The sequence below is a fragment of the Euprymna scolopes genome, chromosome 1, assembly GCF_053919585.1.
Source record: "Euprymna scolopes isolate OS-2025 chromosome 1, ASM5391958v1, whole genome shotgun sequence".
Lineage (NCBI taxonomy): Eukaryota > Metazoa > Mollusca > Cephalopoda > Sepiida > Sepiolidae > Euprymna > Euprymna scolopes.
The window spans coordinates 15,278,947-15,298,527 of record NC_136482.1 but is presented as its reverse complement, the minus strand read 5'-3'; the positions used below and the strand labels follow the sequence as shown (position 1 = coordinate 15,298,527).

At 24.2% G+C, this 19,581-nt stretch overlaps 1 protein-coding gene across 4 annotated transcripts in view; it reads right to left on the bottom strand.

Annotated features, from left to right (window-relative positions):
• Window positions 1–18,023, bottom strand: part of LOC145283682 (uncharacterized) — a 374,028-nt gene extending 356,005 nt beyond the window's left edge. For 2 of the 4 annotated variants that reach the window (XM_080132735.1, XM_080132806.1), the window contains exon 1: window positions 17,711–18,023. In XM_080132735.1, coding sequence (XP_079988861.1) covers window positions 17,711–17,713 — 3 coding nt within the window. In that variant the 5' untranslated portion in view covers window positions 17,714–18,023. The remainder of the gene's footprint in view (window positions 1–17,710) is intronic. The other 2 variants (XM_080132938.1, XM_080132864.1) reach the window with 2 other exon arrangements.
• Between the last annotated feature and the right edge of the window lie 1,558 nt (window positions 18,024–19,581).

Here is a 19,581-nt window from a genome sequence, read left to right as displayed (position 1 = left end):
GCGTGTTTCGTTGAATAGCAGAATTCCACTAAACAACTCCCGAGAGGCAACTGTTTTCCTAAAACAAACTATTAGGAATATTTTTTAAATGGAATGTAGAAAGAATCTAGAGAAGAAAAAGATAAAAGGAAATTAGTTCTTTTTTTAATTAATTTATTTACAGGGGGTCTATAAATAATATAAAATAAATTGTGTTTTTATAAATTTTATGTATGTCTATTTTTTATTTTTATTTTATTGTCCAAATCTTATTTATAAACATATTCCAATCGTGTTTCATAAGTTGACCAGCAAAATGGCATATAATCATAAACCTAGACGCGTTGATTCAACTAAATTGTTAATTAGTTAACTAGTAAGTCACCAAGTCTGGATTTAGGTCTTATGCCACTATTCCACTAAACTTATAAAATACTCGTCGGATTACTGTTTTTATCTTGCATTTGATTTTCACAACGTTTCGGTCGTGCTACCTCTGACATTCTTCAGGTGTATTTTGTCGAACTCGGGAAAGTTTCTGTAAAACTCGGGAATTTGGACGAATTTCAAGTTTGACAGAAGCATTCCTGAGTTCAGCAAGATGCACCTGAAGAAGGTCGGATGTTACATCGACCGAAACGTGAAAATAAAAGTCAAGATGAGAGCAGTAGCCCGATGAATCCAAATAATACGAATAATCAACCCTCATCTTTAAAACTCAGAAACGTGAAAAAATACTGCTAAAAAATTATATATATATGTACATGTGTATGTATGTATGTATGTATGTATGTATGTATATATGTATGTATGCTACTGCTACCATGTAGCCCAGTGCTACCTGCCTCAGAGTCGGGCCAAAGGGCGAATGAACCCTTTTTCGGGGTCAACGGCCAACTAGCACCATGTGTGTTTGTGTGTATGTATGTGTGTGTTGGGGTGGAGAGGGCTCCCGTAAGCCGTGGTGAAGGCAACCTTTCTAGGAGAAGCAAATCTCTGATTTAAAAAACCATAAAGCGGGAGACCAGTACCCGCATTAAGCTGGTCTGCAGTTTAACTTGTTGCTGGCTATCTTGCTCTTGCTTGTTGCTGGATCTCAACATTTTGAACCGAGAGAGAGACTTAGCTGCCGTACAAAGCTAGGATTCTGTAACATCATCTGTGTATAGATCCTCCCTCAGGCATTTGTCTATTAAAATGGTCCCGTGGCGATGGAAGTCATTTTTGGATTCATGGACTTTTAAGTGTCTGAGGGAGTGGCACTCGTCTGACAAGACGTTGCAATCATTATGTATGTATGTATGTATGTATGTATGTATGTGAGTTGATTATGATTAAGCTAAGAACGTGCTCGGGATGCTCACCTTGTAAAAAACAATATAAACAGTTAAAATTAATTTATTTTTGTCATATTTGAAAGCCATAAACGTAAATAAAACTGCAAATTCATACCATTTCCCCTTATTAAGTTTACTCTATTTTGTGCATTAAAATTCCTAAAACGCATGTTTTGCATCTTGCAACGCTATGTAACAATCATAATATCATTTTTAATCAAAATATTAAAGCAATCAGTGATGTTTTCCGACACTAGTAAAAATTGAAAACAACAAATGTGTAATAATATGTACAAATTTTAAACAAGGATTGCAATAGCATTATATTAATAGCCCTGGTGCCGAAAATTACGTTTATGGACAATGGTGCTTGCACAGTTTAATGGGATATTTAGGTAAAACAAAAAAAAAACACAATGACGTACTTACGTGTACTGTCGAAATAAGTAAAAGTTCCAAACATTACGAAAAATGACTGAGATCTTCTAGAACTATGCTGTTACAAAAACACATAGATTCGTTTCGCCATTTTCTATTTTAAAATAGCCTATTTGTCAAAACCATAGATTGTAGTAACCTCCCTTTTATTTTTTGAACTCTTTAACATCAACCAATATGTTGAAACTGTATGAATTGAAAAATTTTATTTCTTACTTGTAATTATTTTTTTACTCGTTCATATTTCATTATTTTTGGAGTTTTTACTAATTTTGACATAACATGTAAGTACATAATAGTGTTTTTACATTTTTTATTTTAATCCAATTAAACTTCACAAGCACTTAACTTGTTCGCTATATTCTTACATGCATTACGGAAATGTTAGAGTTAATCGTGAAACTGAAAATAAAATCGGAAGTTTGAGAAAAGTGCATTTACTGAGATTACATGATTGTGGCATTTTTGAAGATGTACTTTAGCAGTTTTTTTTAAATTTATTTGGCGCGCATTATAATAAAAATTAGTTTAAATATTATCAGTAATTGATGAAAAAATATAATAAATGTAAATACATATTTAATTTCATATATTTAAATTTACTTACTTTCTTATGTTGGCAAAGTCAGACACTAAGTTGTTTTTTTTTTTTTTACTTTTATTTAATGAAAATCTAGCTCACCACATAGGGTACTCTGGATTTTTTTTTTTTTTTTTTTTTTTTTTTTTGAACAAAAATCAATTTCCTAAGTCTAGAAATATTTCTCATTTATTGAATAAGTGTATATGACGAGCAACTACTATATTTTGTTCGCGGCTAAAAAAAAGAGCAAACAAATGAAATATATTTATTATTTGATAGCCGCAAATACAAAAATAAAATCTCATTTTTAAATAGAAAATCCTATTTATGTAGTTTGATTTTAATTTTGCGTTTGAATTTCTGATTTTTTTAATATCCTTTTCTGTATAAGATTGACAACAATCAAGAGTTGGTGATAATGGGGAATGAACTTGTTTCCCTGTTCATTCACAACTTTAAGTTGTTATCTCTTTATAAAATTGATCAGTTTCGACTGTAGATAGATTAAAAGGTATTTTGCTTGTTAAAATTTAAGTAATAAAAGTGATCTGACTAGTTTGTTTTTATAAAATAAATATTCTGTACTAACCTTGATTTATGAATTATTAAATATTCTGTACTAACCTTGATTTATGAATTATTAAATACTTTGTACTAAGCTTGATTTATGAATTATTAAATACTCTGTATTAAAATTAATCTATGAATTATTAAATACACTATATTAAAATTGATTTATGAATTACTAAATCTATATATTAACCTTGATTTATGAATTATTAAATACTCTATATAAAATTTTAATTATGAATTATTAAATACTCTATATTAAAATTAATCTATGAATTATTAATTACTCTATATTAAAATTAATCTATGAATTATTAATTACTCTATATTAAAATTAATCTATGACTTATTAAATATTCTATATTAAAATTAATCTATGAATTATTAATTACTCTATGTTAAAAATAATCTATGAATTATTAATTACTCTATGTTAAAAATAATCTATGAATTATTAATTACTCTATGTTAAAAATAATCTATGAATTAATAATTACTCTATATTAAAATTAATCTATGAATTATTAATTACTCTATATAAAATTTTAATTATGAATTACTAAATCTATATATTAACCTTGATTTATGATTTACTAAATACTCTATATAAAATTTTAATTATGAATTATTAATTACTCTATATTAAAATTAATCTATGAATTATTAAATATTCTATATTAAAATTAATCTATGAATTATTAATTACTCTATATCGAAATTAATGATTTATGAATTACTAAATCTATATATTAACATTGATGCTAAATCTATATATCTATAAAAGTTAAATTGTGTCTGTGTGTATATTTCCTACCATACTACTCTGTCAATTTTCAGTCTACAGACTTGAGATATGACGGAATGAGTATTGAGAATTTTGAACATCTTTTTAATCGGTTTTCGACCAAATATTTAGCTGTCAAATGGTCAAAGTTTAACGATTTCACCATTAAAAACTCTACCAAACTGCTCCGCCAACTTTGGATATAAACACTTGAAATTTTAAATGTAGGTTACTTGAACATACATCACACATTTTAATTTGATTTAAGCACAAAACAATAAATGTAAAGGGGTCAAATTTTGAGTTAAAGGTCAAATAAATTTTATCTCTGCGTCCCAACCAAATTACTCAGCCAATTTTTGGTTTAAACATTAAAATTTTACATACAGTGTATTCAGACATAGGGCAAGCTTTTTAGTTGTTGTTGTTTTTGTTGTTTTTTTTTTGCTTCCAAGAGGTCAAAGATCAAAAGAGTTGCCATTTATGGTCTCTAGCAAACTATTCAGCCAATTAGAGGTCTAAACATTTCAAATTTTACATAAAAGATATTTAGACAAGCAGCAAGCTTTTTAATCAGTTTGGGGGAAAATGTTGGATGCTAAGAGATAACAATTGAAAAAGTTGACCTTTCCAGACTCTATCAAACTACTCCGCCAATTTTGGGTCTGAACACTAAAAATTTTAGATGTACGTTACCTGGGCATGAGTCAAAATTGTTAATATATTACACACATATGCACATAAAGTTATAAACAGTACGTGCAATGCTGGGATGAACTGCTGGTACTATATATTAAAATTGATTTATGAATTATTAAATGCTCTATAATTACATTGATTTATGAATTATTAAATACTCTATATTAACATTGATTTATGAGTTATTAAATATTATATACTAACATTGGTTTATAGATAATGAAGACTCTATATGAACATGGATTTATGAATTATTAATTATTCTATATTTACATTAATTTATGAATTATGAAATATTCTTTATTTACATTGATTTATGAATACTGAAAGATATTATATAAACATTGATTTATGAATTATTAAGTATATTATATAAATATTGACTTATGAATTATTAACTATATTATATAAACATTGATTTATGCATTATTAAGTATATTATATGAACATTGATTAATGAATTATTAAATATATTATATAAACATTGACTTATGAATTATTGAATATATTATATAAACATTGATTTATGAATTATTAAATATATTATATAAACATTGACTTATGAATTATTGAATATATTATATAAACATTGATTAATGAATTATTAAATATATTATATAAACATTGACTTATGAATTATTGAATATATTATATAAACATTGATTTATGAATTATTAAATATATTATATAAACATTGATCTACAAATTATGAAATACTTTATAAACATAGATTTATGAATTATTTAATATACTATATAAATATTAATTTATGAATTATTAAATATATTATATAAACATTAATTTATGAATTATGAAATATTCTTTATAAAACTTGATTCATGAATTATTAAATATATTATATAAACATTGATTTATTTATTATGAGATATATTATATACACATTAATTTATGAATTATGAAATATTCTTTATGAAACTTGATTAATGAATTATTGCATATTCTATATAACCATAAATTTATGAAATTTTAAATATACTATAATAATGTTGATTAATTAATACTCAAATGTTCTATATTAACATTAATTTATGAATGAATGAAAATGAAGTACAGTAATATTTAATTTGAAAATGAAGCAAGGGTTGTCTAATCACTATATGTGTTAATGTATTTATGCATTAATTTGAAAATCCTGCTGAGACATCTTTCAAAACTGACATAATTTTTCTTACAATTATAATGCCGATAATGAGGAAGGAAGGAACCCCAGTAATTTTGACATTTTTGGTGAAGCAATGGTTTCCTAATCATTAACCAAGCCAATGTATTTATGTATTAATTTGGAAATCCTAATGATCAATCTTTTAAAGATTCTTTCAGTTTTCTAAAAAATTATGGTAGCCTTGGTGGGAAGAGAAATTATTTACCATATGTTGTACAATAACTCTCGAGAGTATGTGAAATTGTTTCATATATGTATTTAAATTACCCATTCGAGGGTAGGTAATATTATAAATATGTGCTGTATATTATTCGTCCTTGCAAAGGTAAAATTATGTCATATACATGCTGTAAATTACCTATCCTAGGTAAGGTACAATTATTTCATTCGTGTAATACCCGTCCTAGGGTAGTTAAAATATTCTTTTGCTCGAAATAGCAAAGACATAGACATTCCAAATTTCTCTCTCCTAAGAATATTAAATATGTTGAAAATACACTTCAGTGTTCGCATTGTTTATACGGTCCCAAGCAACACCTGGTAGCCCCGCTAGTAGATATATAAATCATAAACTATTATTTATTTACATTTAATTATGAATTATTTAATATTCTATATTAACCTTGATTTATGAGTTATGAAATAGTCTTTATTAACCCATATTTATGTATTTTTAATATTCCATCTTACCGTGGATTCATGAATTATTAAATATTCTTAACAATAATTATTAAAATATTAAATATATTATAATAACATTGATTTATATATTATTTAATACTCTAATTAATACTCTACATTAAAATTGAGTTTTGCTTTATAAGATCTTCTACATAACTTCGGTTTATGAATTATTTTATATTCTGTATTAACCTTGTTTTATGAATTAATAAACATTCAATATTAACATTGATTTATGAATTAATAAACATTCAATATTAACATTGATTTATGAATTAATAAATATTCAATATCAACATGGATTTATGAATTAATAAACATTCAATATCAACATGGATTTATGAATTAATAAATATTCAATATCAACATGGATTTATGAATTAATAAACATTCAATATTAACATTGATTTATGAATTAATAAACATTCAATATTAACATTGATTTATGAATTAATAAATATTCAATATCAACATGGATTTATGAATTAATAAACATTCAATATCAACATGGATTTATGAATTAATAAATATTCAATATCAACATGGATTTATGAATTAATAAACATTCAATATTAACATTGATTTATGAATTAATAAACATTCAATATTAACATTGATTTATGAATTAATAAATATTCAATATTAACATTGATTTATGAATTAATAAACATTCAATATTAACATTGATTTATGAATTAATAAACATTCAATATTAACATTGATTTATGAATTAATAAATATTCAATATTAACATTGATTTATGAATTAATAAATATTCAATATCAACATGGATTTATGAATTAATAAATATTCAATATCAACATGGATTTATGAATTAATAAACATTCAATATTAACATTGATTTATGAATTAATAAATATTCAATATCAACATGGATTTATGAATTAATAAATATTCAATATTAACATTGATTTATGAATTAATAAATATTCAATATCAACATTGATTTATGAATTAATAAACATTCAATATCAACATGGATTTATGAATTAATAAACATTCAATATTAACATGGATTTATGAATTAATAAATATTCAATATTAACATTGATTTATGAATTAATAAATATTCAATATCAACATGGATTTATGAATTAATAAATATTCAATATTAACATTGATTTATGAATTAATAAATATTCAATATCAACATGGATTTATGAATTAATAAATATTCAATATCAACATGGATTTATGAATTAATAAATATTCAATATCAACATTGATTTATGAATTAATAAATATTCAATATCAACATGGATTTATGAATTAATAAATATTCAATATCAACATTGATTTATGAATTAATAAATATTCAATATTAACATGGATTTATGAATTAATAAATATTCAATATCAACATTGATTTATGAATTAATAAATATTCAATATCAACATTGATTTATGAATTAATAAATATTCAATATTAACATTGATTTATGAATTAATAAATATTCAATATCAACATTGATTTATGAATTAATAAACATTCAATATCAACATGGATTTATGAATTAATAAACATTCAATATCAACATTGATTTATGAATTAATAAATATTCAATATTAACATGGATTTATGAATTAATAAATATTCAATATCAACATTGATTTATGAATTAATAAATATTCAATATCAACATTGATTTATGAATTAATAAATATTCAATATCAACATGGATTTATGAATTAATAAATATTCAATATCAACATGGATTTATGAATTAATAAATATTCAATATCAACATGGATTTATGAATTAATAAACATTCAATATTAACATTGATTTATGAATTAATAAATATTCAATATCAACATTGATTTATGAATTAATAAATATTCAATATCAACATGGATTTATGAATTAATAAATATTCAATATCAACATGGATTTATGAATTAATAAATATTCAATATCAACATGGATTTATGAATTAATAAATATTCAATATCAACATGGATTTATGAATTAATAAACATTCAATATTAACATGGATTTATGAATTAATAAATATTCAATATTAACATTGATTTATGAATTAATAAATATTCAATATTAACATTGATTTATGAATTAATAAACATTCAATATTAACATTGATTTATGAATTAATAAATATTCAATATCAACATGGATTTATGAATTAATAAATATTCAATATCAACATTGATTTATGAATTAATAAATATTCAATATTAACATGGATTTATGAATTAATAAATATTCAATATCAACATTGATTTATGAATTAATAAATATTCAATATCAACATTGATTTATGAATTAATAAACATTCAATATTAACATTGATTTATGAATTAATAAATATTCAATATCAACATGGATTTATGAATTAATAAATATTCAATATCAACATTGATTTATGAATTAATAAATATTCAATATTAACATGGATTTATGAATTAATAAATATTCAATATCAACATTGATTTATGAATTAATAAATATTCAATATCAACATTGATTTATGAATTAATAAATATTCAATATCAACATTGATTTATGAATTAATAAATATTCAATATTAACATTGATTTATGAATTAATAAATATTCAATATCAACATTGATTTATGAATTAATAAATATTCAATATCAACATGGATTTATGAATTAATAAATATTCAATATCAACATTGATTTATGAATTAATAAATATTCAATATTAACATGGATTTATGAATTAATAAATATTCAATATCAACATTGATTTATGAATTAATAAATATTCAATATTAACATGGATTTATGAATTAATAAATATTCAATATCAACATTGATTTATGAATTAATAAATATTCAATATCAACATGGATTTATGAATTAATAAATATTCAATATCAACATGGATTTATGAATTAATAAACATTCAATATTAACATTGATTTATGAATTAATAAATATTCAATATCAACATTGATTTATGAATTAATAAATATTCAATATCAACATGGATTTATGAATTAATAAATATTCAATATCAACATTGATTTATGAATTAATAAATATTCAATATTAACATTGATTTATGAATTAATAAATATTCAATATCAACATGGATTTATGAATTAATAAATATTCAATATCAACATGGATTTATGAATTAATAAATATTCAATATTAACATTGATTTATGAATTAATAAATATTCAATATTAACATTGATTTATGAATTAATAAATATTCAATATTAACATTGATTTATGAATTAATAAATATTCAATATTAACATTGATTTATAAATTAATAAACATTCAATATTAACATTGATTTATAAATTAATAAATATTCAATATTAACATTGATTTATGAATTAATAAATATTCAATATTAACATTGATTTATGAATTAATAAATATTCAATATTAACATTGATTTATGAATTAATAAACATTCAATATTAACATTGATTTATGAATTAATAAATATTCAATATTAACATTGATTTATGAATTAATAAATATTCAATATTAACATTGATTTATGAATTAATAAATATTCAATATCAACATGGATTTATGAATTAATAAATATTCAATATCAACATGGATTTATGAATTAATAAATATTCAATATTAACATTGATTTATAAATTAATAAATATTCAATATTAACATTGATTTATGAATTAATAAATATTCAATATTAACATTGATTTATGAATTAATAAATATTCAATATTAACATTGATTTATGAATTAATAAACATTCAATATTAACATTGATTTATGAATTAATAAATATTCAATATTAACATTGATTTATGAATTAATAAATATTCAATATTAACATTGATTTATGAATTAATAAATATTCAATATTAACATTGATTTATGAATTAATAAATATTCAATATTAACATTGATTTATGAATTAATAAATATTCAATATCAACATGGATTTATGAATTAATAAACATTCAATATTAACATTGATTTATGAATTAATAAATATTCAATATCAACATTGATTTATGAATTAATAAATATTCAATATTAACATTGATTTATGAATTAATAAATATTCAATATCAACATGGATTTATGAATTAATAAATATTCAATATCAACATGGATTTATGAATTAATAAATATTCAATATCAACATGGATTTATGAATTAATAAATATTCAATATCAACATGGATTTATGAATTAATAAACATTCAATATTAACATTGATTTATGAATTAATAAATATTCAATATTAACATTGATTTATGAATTAATAAATATTCAATATCAACATGGATTTATGAATTAATAAATATTCAATATTAACATTGATTTATGAATTAATAAATATTCAATATCAACATGGATTTATGAATTAATAAATATTCAATATCAACATGGATTTATGAATTAATAAACATTCAATATTAACATTGATTTATGAATTAATAAATATTCAATATTAACATTGATTTATGAATTAATAAATATTCAATATCAACATGGATTTATGAATTAATAAATATTCAATATCAACATGGATTTATGAATTAATAAACATTCAATATTAACATTGATTTATGAATTAATAAATATTCAATATCAACATTGATTTATGAATTAATAAATATTCAATATCAACATGGATTTATGAATTAATAAATATTCAATATCAACATTGATTTATGAATTAATAAATATTCAATATTAACATTGATTTATGAATTAATAAATATTCAATATCAACATGGATTTATGAATTAATAAATATTCAATATCAACATGGATTTATGAATTAATAAATATTCAATATTAACATTGATTTATGAATTAATAAATATTCAATATTAACATTGATTTATGAATTAATAAATATTCAATATTAACATTGATTTATGAATTAATAAATATTCAATATTAACATTGATTTATAAATTAATAAACATTCAATATTAACATTGATTTATGAATTAATAAATATTCAATATTAACATTGATTTATGAATTAATAAACATTCAATATTAACATTGATTTATGAATTAATAAATATTCAATATTAACATTGATTTATGAATTAATAAATATTCAATATTAACATTGATTTATGAATTAATAAATATTCAATATTAACATTGATTTATGAATTAATAAACATTCAATATTAACATTGATTTATGAATTAATAAATATTCAATATTAACATTGATTTATGAATTAATAAATATTCAATATCAACATGGATTTATGAATTAATAAATATTCAATATCAACATGGATTTATGAATTAATAAACATTCAATATTAACATTGATTTATGAATTAATAAATATTCAATATTAACATTGATTTATAAATTAATAAATATTCAATATTAACATTGATTTATGAATTAATAAATATTCAATATCAACATGGATTTATGAATTAATAAATATTCAATATCAACATGGATTTATGAATTAATAAACATTCAATATTAACATTGATTTATGAATTAATAAATATTCAATATTAACATTGATTTATGAATTAATAAATATTCAATATCAACATGGATTTATGAATTAATAAATATTCAATATCAACATGGATTTATGAATTAATAAACATTCAATATTAACATTGATTTATGAATTAATAAACATTCAATATTAACATTGATTTATGAATTAATAAACATTCAATATTAACATTGATTTATGAATATATAAACATTACATTTATTTGTGAATTATTAATTATTGTATAATTATATTTATTTATGAATTATTAAATATTATATAATTATATTTATTTATGAATTATTCAATGTTATATAATTATATTTATTTGTGAATTATTACATAATATATAATTACATTTATTTATGAATTATTAAATATTATATAATTATATTTATTTATGAATTATTTAATATTAATTAATTACCTTTATGTGTGAATTATTAAATATTATATAATCATATCTATTTGTGAATTATTAAATATTATATTAATTACATTTATTTTTTAATTATTAAATATTATATAATAGCATTGATTTATGAATTATAGAATATTCTATATTAACATTGACTTATGCATTATTAAATACTCTTTGATAATTCATATTATTTTTTCTAATTAAAAAAGGGTGCTTTTACGGAATTAAGACGAAATTTTGTATCCGATACATAGTGAAGAGTCATTAAAGATTTCTTTCTCTCCCCAGTCATTGGAAGTGTACTGGAACATTGTAGAGGCTTATTGCTAACCACATTCTACTAGAAAGCCAATGGACGTTGCAAGTGAGAAATCAATGGTAAGCGGCTGTTGCGCGAACGCAAATTCATTTTGAAAAGTTATCAAAATATGTGGAAGGTACTGGAAATATGCAGAGACTTGTTGCAACCTAAACTCCAGGAAATACCACAGTTTTTAACAGTGAGAAATCTTTGATGATTGTTTGTGAGAAAACTTCAAGTGACAAAGAAGGATTTTCCAAGGTAAGTCTCTATCACCACTACTGTTCATCATTACTCTAATGCTCCCGAATAATATACTAAGAAAATGCCAAGCTGGATAAAAGCGCACTAATAGAGATGAAAGAATGAACCACCTAATGTACATGGATGACCTAGAACTGGTTGTAAAAGCAAAGACAGAACTAGAGACACTAATAAACACAACCAGTATCTTCAGCCAGGTTATATAAATGGAATTTGGTATGGAAAGGTGTGCACTGCTGGCTATGAGGATAGGGAAAACTAGAAGCAATAGAAAGTATGGTACTACCCAATCAAACAGAAATGAGTGCACTAGGTGTACATGATAGCTACACATATTTGAGAGTTCTAGAAGCAGACACCACCAAAACAACAGAAATGGAAAAGGAAAATTGGAAAGGATTATCCCAGAAGATCAAGAATACTCCTCGAAACTAAACTATATAGTAGAAAACTAATAAAGGGAATAAACACGTGGGCAATGTCACTAGTAAGATACTCTGGACCGTTTATAAGTTCAACCAAAGAAGAACTGAGGAATCTTGACAACCAGGAAACTCGTGATAATGTACAATGATGATGCTGACCGCCTTTATGTGAAAAGGAAAGAGGGAAAAAGTGGACTGGTTTGTATAGAAGACTCCGTAAATAATACAAACAGAATTTTTTAAAAATACATGATGCAGAACACTTAAAGCAAGAGACACTGAAAAAACAAACGAGATAGAAAAAGAAGAGACAGGGATTTAGATGAGGAAAGAAAAATGCGAAGAGAAACAGCTACACGGACAATTCATAAGGATTACAAAAGATAGGACTAACGAAAACAATGGCGACAAAAAGTAAACCTATACGGGGAAACGGAATCATAAACAGCAACCGCACAAAATAACGCAATTAGAATCAATCACGTCAAAGCAAGGATCTACAAAACACAAGAAAACAGCTAATGCAAACTCTGTGGACAAAGAGACGAAACAATAAACCGCATAATAAGTGAATGCAGCAAACTAACCCATAAAGAATATCAAAATAGACACAACCAGGTGGGGAAGACAGTACATTGGCAATAATGTAAACAATTGCCTCTTAAACATACAGCCAAATGGTACAAGTACAGACCGGCTGCAGTACTGAAAAATGACAGTCACAAGATCTATCGGACATGGATAAACCAATCCAAGCAAGAACACCAATAACAATAGGGAAAAGTCATGCCAGATTGTAGATTTTGCCGTTCAGCAGTTCACAAGATCAAGGACACTGAGAAGCGGAGCAAATACACCGAACTGGCCAGAGAGTTTACAAGGATCTGGAAAATGGAGAAAGTCAAGAGGGATGGAAAGACCGAGAAGAAAAAGAACTAGCCTGACTTCCGCTGAATGGGACCTTGGGGAGGTTTATTGACACACAAATCTCAGTGAAGACTAATGGTCACTCCCAAGGAGAAGTCAATGGTAATCGGCGGTTGCGATAACGCATTTTTTTTAAAGGTTATCGAAAGGCGTGGAGAGTACTGGAAATCTGGGAAGACTTGTTGTCACTCAGACTCCAGAGAACACCACAAGTAGTTCTCAAAAAGAAATATTTGATGATGGCATGTGTCACTACTACTCCTAGTGAGTAAATAATAATCATAATAATAATAATAATAATAATAATAATAATAATATATACAGAGAGAGAAAGAGAGAGAGAGAGATATTTTGTGTGTGTTTTTAGGAAGTAAGCATTGTAAAAGATAACAAAAACTACTGATTAATTACACTCTTTATTTTTTTCTTATGCTTGTGTTAAAATCAAAAAAAAAATTAAACTATATACATGAAAACCCAACAATCTACAATTAATAATGCTGCATATTAAACGAGTAATATTATTTTTAAATGGTTAATATAATACAATTTTATCCCCTGGCTATCATTCTGACGTCACAGAATTAAAATAGTAAACGTCTTTGCCGTAACAGTGTGAATGCATTCCACCAGCGTCTACAGATGGAAACGTTTATTTTACAGCTAACTTTTGAAACTCTCTTGTTTTCTCCAGCTTTTTTCTTCATTTGCTCTTACACTTGATGATAACTCGACGAGGAGTCATAAACGTTCGTGATACATATTGAACATTTTTGTATCATTTAAACACAAAATGATCTTAAGAAAAGTGGGAAAAAAGTTATTAAATAGAAGCTGATTTTTTCACAACGTTTGCTTTATATATATATATATATATATATATATATATATATATATATATATATTTATATATATGTATAAGTGTGTGGGGGGTGCGTGTGTGTATTATCAAAGATTTGCTAATATCATGAAAGGATGAATATTAATAAAAATGCATCACTGGTTAGCATAAATTTGAAAATGTATGCAATTTTATATTTTTTTCAAATTCATGCGTGTCAGATAAAAATCCATGGGTTATCAATTTATTGAAAGTAAAATTATTTGTTTGAATTTTTTATTTATCAATAAGCATTGTAGTTTATTCAATTTTATTTGCCATCAATTTTTTTCTATTTGTTTAATTGCTCTATTTAACATAGTGAGCTATTTATTATCTTGATAATTTCAAATTTTAAGATAATAATAAGATATTTTTGTTTATTTTTGTTAATTCTTTTTCTCTCTCCCTCTCTCTCTCTCTCTCTCTCTCTCTCTCTCTTTGTCTGTCTGTCTCTATCTATCTATCTATCTACCTATCTCTCTCCATGTATATATATATATATATATATATATATATATATATATATATATATATATCTTCCTTTTTCCCCGTTTCCTGCTTTTTTAATCTGTTTGAATATAAACATATAAACTGTCACTATATAAACATATAAACTGTCACTATATAAACTATAAACTGTCACTAAATGTTTATAACATTTTATGCTAGTATGGTTACTTTCATATTTGTAGTTTCTATTGATGCATTAACCTGCAAAATTTATTGTATATTTTCAAAAGATCTTTCCTCTAGTGATAAGAATTGTATTTTCGAAACTCCGCAGAGTAAGGTCTTTCTTTTTTATTTGTACTCCTTGTCGGATAATTCAAATTTTGTATACCTTCGTTACAGGATTATAATTTTCTGTTTTGTATTTTTTTTTAAATTTGCATTACTTTTCAATAAGATTTTTCGATTATTCATTACATTTTTATCATACAAACATACGGTTTATTCCAAAATAAATTATTTCGAGCATATAGCTTCTTCGTCTAGCGTGTATACAAAGTAATCACATGATCAAATTTCACAAACTCTCCTATAAAATTATGTGATATTTCCACAATAATACGTCGAGTGTTGTCTTCAAAGTGGTCTATTGTGTCTGCTTTAAACATATGATTTTGCATATCCTAAAGAATGGGTTAAATCGCTTGAACGAGGTGGCCAATTAACAGGTCTATTTCGTGAAATTATTCGTTTATCAATTTTTTTCTTCCAATAAATTGATCGTATCAAAGTTGTGTGGCTTGCAGACCCCCTGCTGAAATCCCATAATGAATTGCCAAATCAAGCCGAACGCAAAATTGCTAATAGTTGACAAATCTGCAATTAAAGAAAATAAAGTTGTCAATTTAAATTTCGGCGCCTCTAAAACCTAGGTATGCTCGCATATATATATATATATATATATATATATATATATATATATATATATATATATATATATATATACTGACTTTAGCAAATAGGGTGCATACCTTTATAAGTATTTGCTAATATTTTCTCTCCTCTGATGAGATGGTAGACATCGAAATCCTATAGGTTAAGGAGATTAATTTTCTAAAGCATTCTTTGTCTTGCTTAGAATAATAAAAATACTTTGATATGAAACTCAACCACTTCATTTCATTTCAATGAGAGTTTTTTGAAATTCATTGAATCACAATTTAATGCATTTGCTCTATCTTGCATATCGAGCAATTCTTGTTTAGATGGGATAACTTATAGAATATTACTGCTAGTAATATTTTGTAAACCTTACAATCTCACGTTTCCATAACAACTGATTGTTAAATAAAAATTATTCTGAAGAATATATATATATATATATGCTATATATATGCTATATATATGCTATATATGTATATAAAATAATATATATATAATAATATATGTATAAAATAATATATATATATAAAATAATATATATATATAAAATAATATATATATATATATATATACCACGTTATCTTCGATACAAATAAATAGGGAAATATTTGTATATAATGTTCTGCGAGACATCTCATTTATTTAATGCAAAGAAGCTTTTGAACATTTTCCTTAGTCTGTCAAATTCATTGTTGACGACAGATTTTCCGCTTTATATGCATTTTAGACGCTAAGCTCATCACGCTTTTATAATATTTTTATTCTATTTCTAATTAAAAAGAAAATGGCGCTTCTACACTATTAGAACGAAATTTTGTAGTCGATAAATGGAGTTTTCAGATAAAAAAAATAATGGTTTTTACTGATTTTTTTGTTAATTTTAATTAATTACAATGGTAGCCTCCACTTTATGCAGTCGAAATTACCCGAACATAACTGAATTATTAAAATAAACAACGTTAGTCGTGTTTGCAGGTGAAAAAAAATCGACCATCTTGTTTAAATCGAAACGGAAAATTATTCCTTCCTTTGAACTCTCCTGTGTTTCACGATCATTTGCATCAAATTCAATTTATTATTTACTTTAATAAATAATTTTTACCTTATCGATTTTCGTAATTTTTGGATATAATCATCTTAACGAGAAAAACGTAGATACTATTGTTTTCATGTGAAATTTAGTTTTACGATTTTCGAAATTTCGTTCCAATAGTGTAAAAGCTTTAAAAAGGTAGTTGAACATGCTTGGTTTAAACAAAAAAATAAATATGTAGCTTAAAAGACGGCACGAAAAAAGAGGCGAAAGACAAATTGTAATAGATATCATAAAAGGGATATGTACTTACCATTTTATTTATGACAGATTTGTAGAAAAGCCACTCATCAAAATAATAACGGAGGTATGTTTGTTGTTAAATGATTTAATGTTTGTGGAACTGACAGCAAATGATTAGTTTGCTCATGAGATTTGAGGGTAAAAATCAAACTGTCTTTCATTTGAGTCCTTAATTTGATTTCCCTTTTTTTTTATATATAAAAAATAAACTTTCGTTTTATTCTTTTTTTTTTAGTTTATAAAGAATACAGTTTGTCGATAGCCATTGCACACGTGAAGGCGGACTTTTGGTCTGGCGGTGTTGACGTTTCCGGATGAAGAACGTAGAAATAACAATCCATAAGTGTTACAACAACCACTTCAACATTGCCTACAATGGTAACAAGTTACACCACCACCACCACCACTGCTACTACTGCTACAACTCTTACGAGCAATAACAATACTACTAAAACTAACAATAGTAATTATACAGACAACTATTCCACTTTATCCCCAATTATAACCAGGGCTGTGACAACAGCATATTCTTTAGATTCTTGGGACTCTCCAGTATATATCTGACACAGTTAAACTCAGCTAATCAACCGAGAACCACATCAGTCTATATAAAAACATAGCGGATATATATTCAAGAGTTAAAACAGTGAAAAGAATATGCTGTTGTCACAGCCCTAATTATGACGAATACGATTAAAACTTTATTTGAAGTTTCTTCTCGTTTTTAGCTTTGGTATTTATACGTATAGTTATAGAAAAATCACAAACATAAAAATTTCTTAAACGCTGATTATATATTTGTAATATTCTGACCGTCTGGTTATAATTGCTATACTTTCCTCAACATTATAAAAGTTTGGTATATAGTTACCTATGCATTGCTGTTCTCGGGTTCTGCCTTGTTCTCGTGTTCTGGCTAACATTATTTATCATTAACTGCCTTATGTTAGGCTTGAAACCGACGGTACCGATGTCTTTTCTGACCTTCTGTACAGTTTAAGTAAATAAATATTAAGCTCTTATATTGGATTTTTTTCTTTATAATCGAGCACTTTGGTGGATTTCTTTCCCCAAAAACAGTAAACATATATATATAAATTTTAGTAATCCGATAAATTTATGACGTGAAATGGTTAAATTAAAATTTTATTATTGTATGGAAAACAAAGAATACCTTTGAAATATTATATCACCTTATCCTATAGGATTTCGATGTCGACCATCTATTCAGATTTTGAATGTCAAAAATTTTAAATTTATTGAATTAATAAAATTTTATTTATTTGCTTTATGCTGCATATTTTTATTTGCGATGGGATTGTCCTTATAGAATATTACTGCCAATAATATTTTGTAAAACCTATAATAACACGTTTCCATACCAGTTGCTTTGTTGCATAACTTTATTCTGAAGTATACAAGGTGCGGCATAAATAACGCCCTTTTATATCTTATTATATTTATGTATATTTTCTTTAACTAATTCTTAAACATTTATTTTTTTCAGGTATTTTTTAAACCATGAGATTAACAGTTGAACAGAGAGTAAAAGCAATACAATTGTATTATCAAAATAATAATAATGGTGCTAAAACTGCAAGATTGTTATCAGATGAATATGACATCCCAAGAGTGCAAAGCCGAAATATCAAAAGCTTGATTAAAAAATTTGAATCCACAGGAAGTGTAAGGGATGCTCAAAGATCCGGAAGGCCAGTTGTTGCAACGAGCTTAGAAAAGTCCAATGAACTACAAGAATCGTTGCTGCATACTCCTCAAAAATCCAGTAGACGTCTTTCTACAGAGTTAGCAATCAGTGGTAGGAGTGTTCGCAGAATATTGAAGAAGCTAAAGATGAGACCTTACATTCCACGTGTTCTT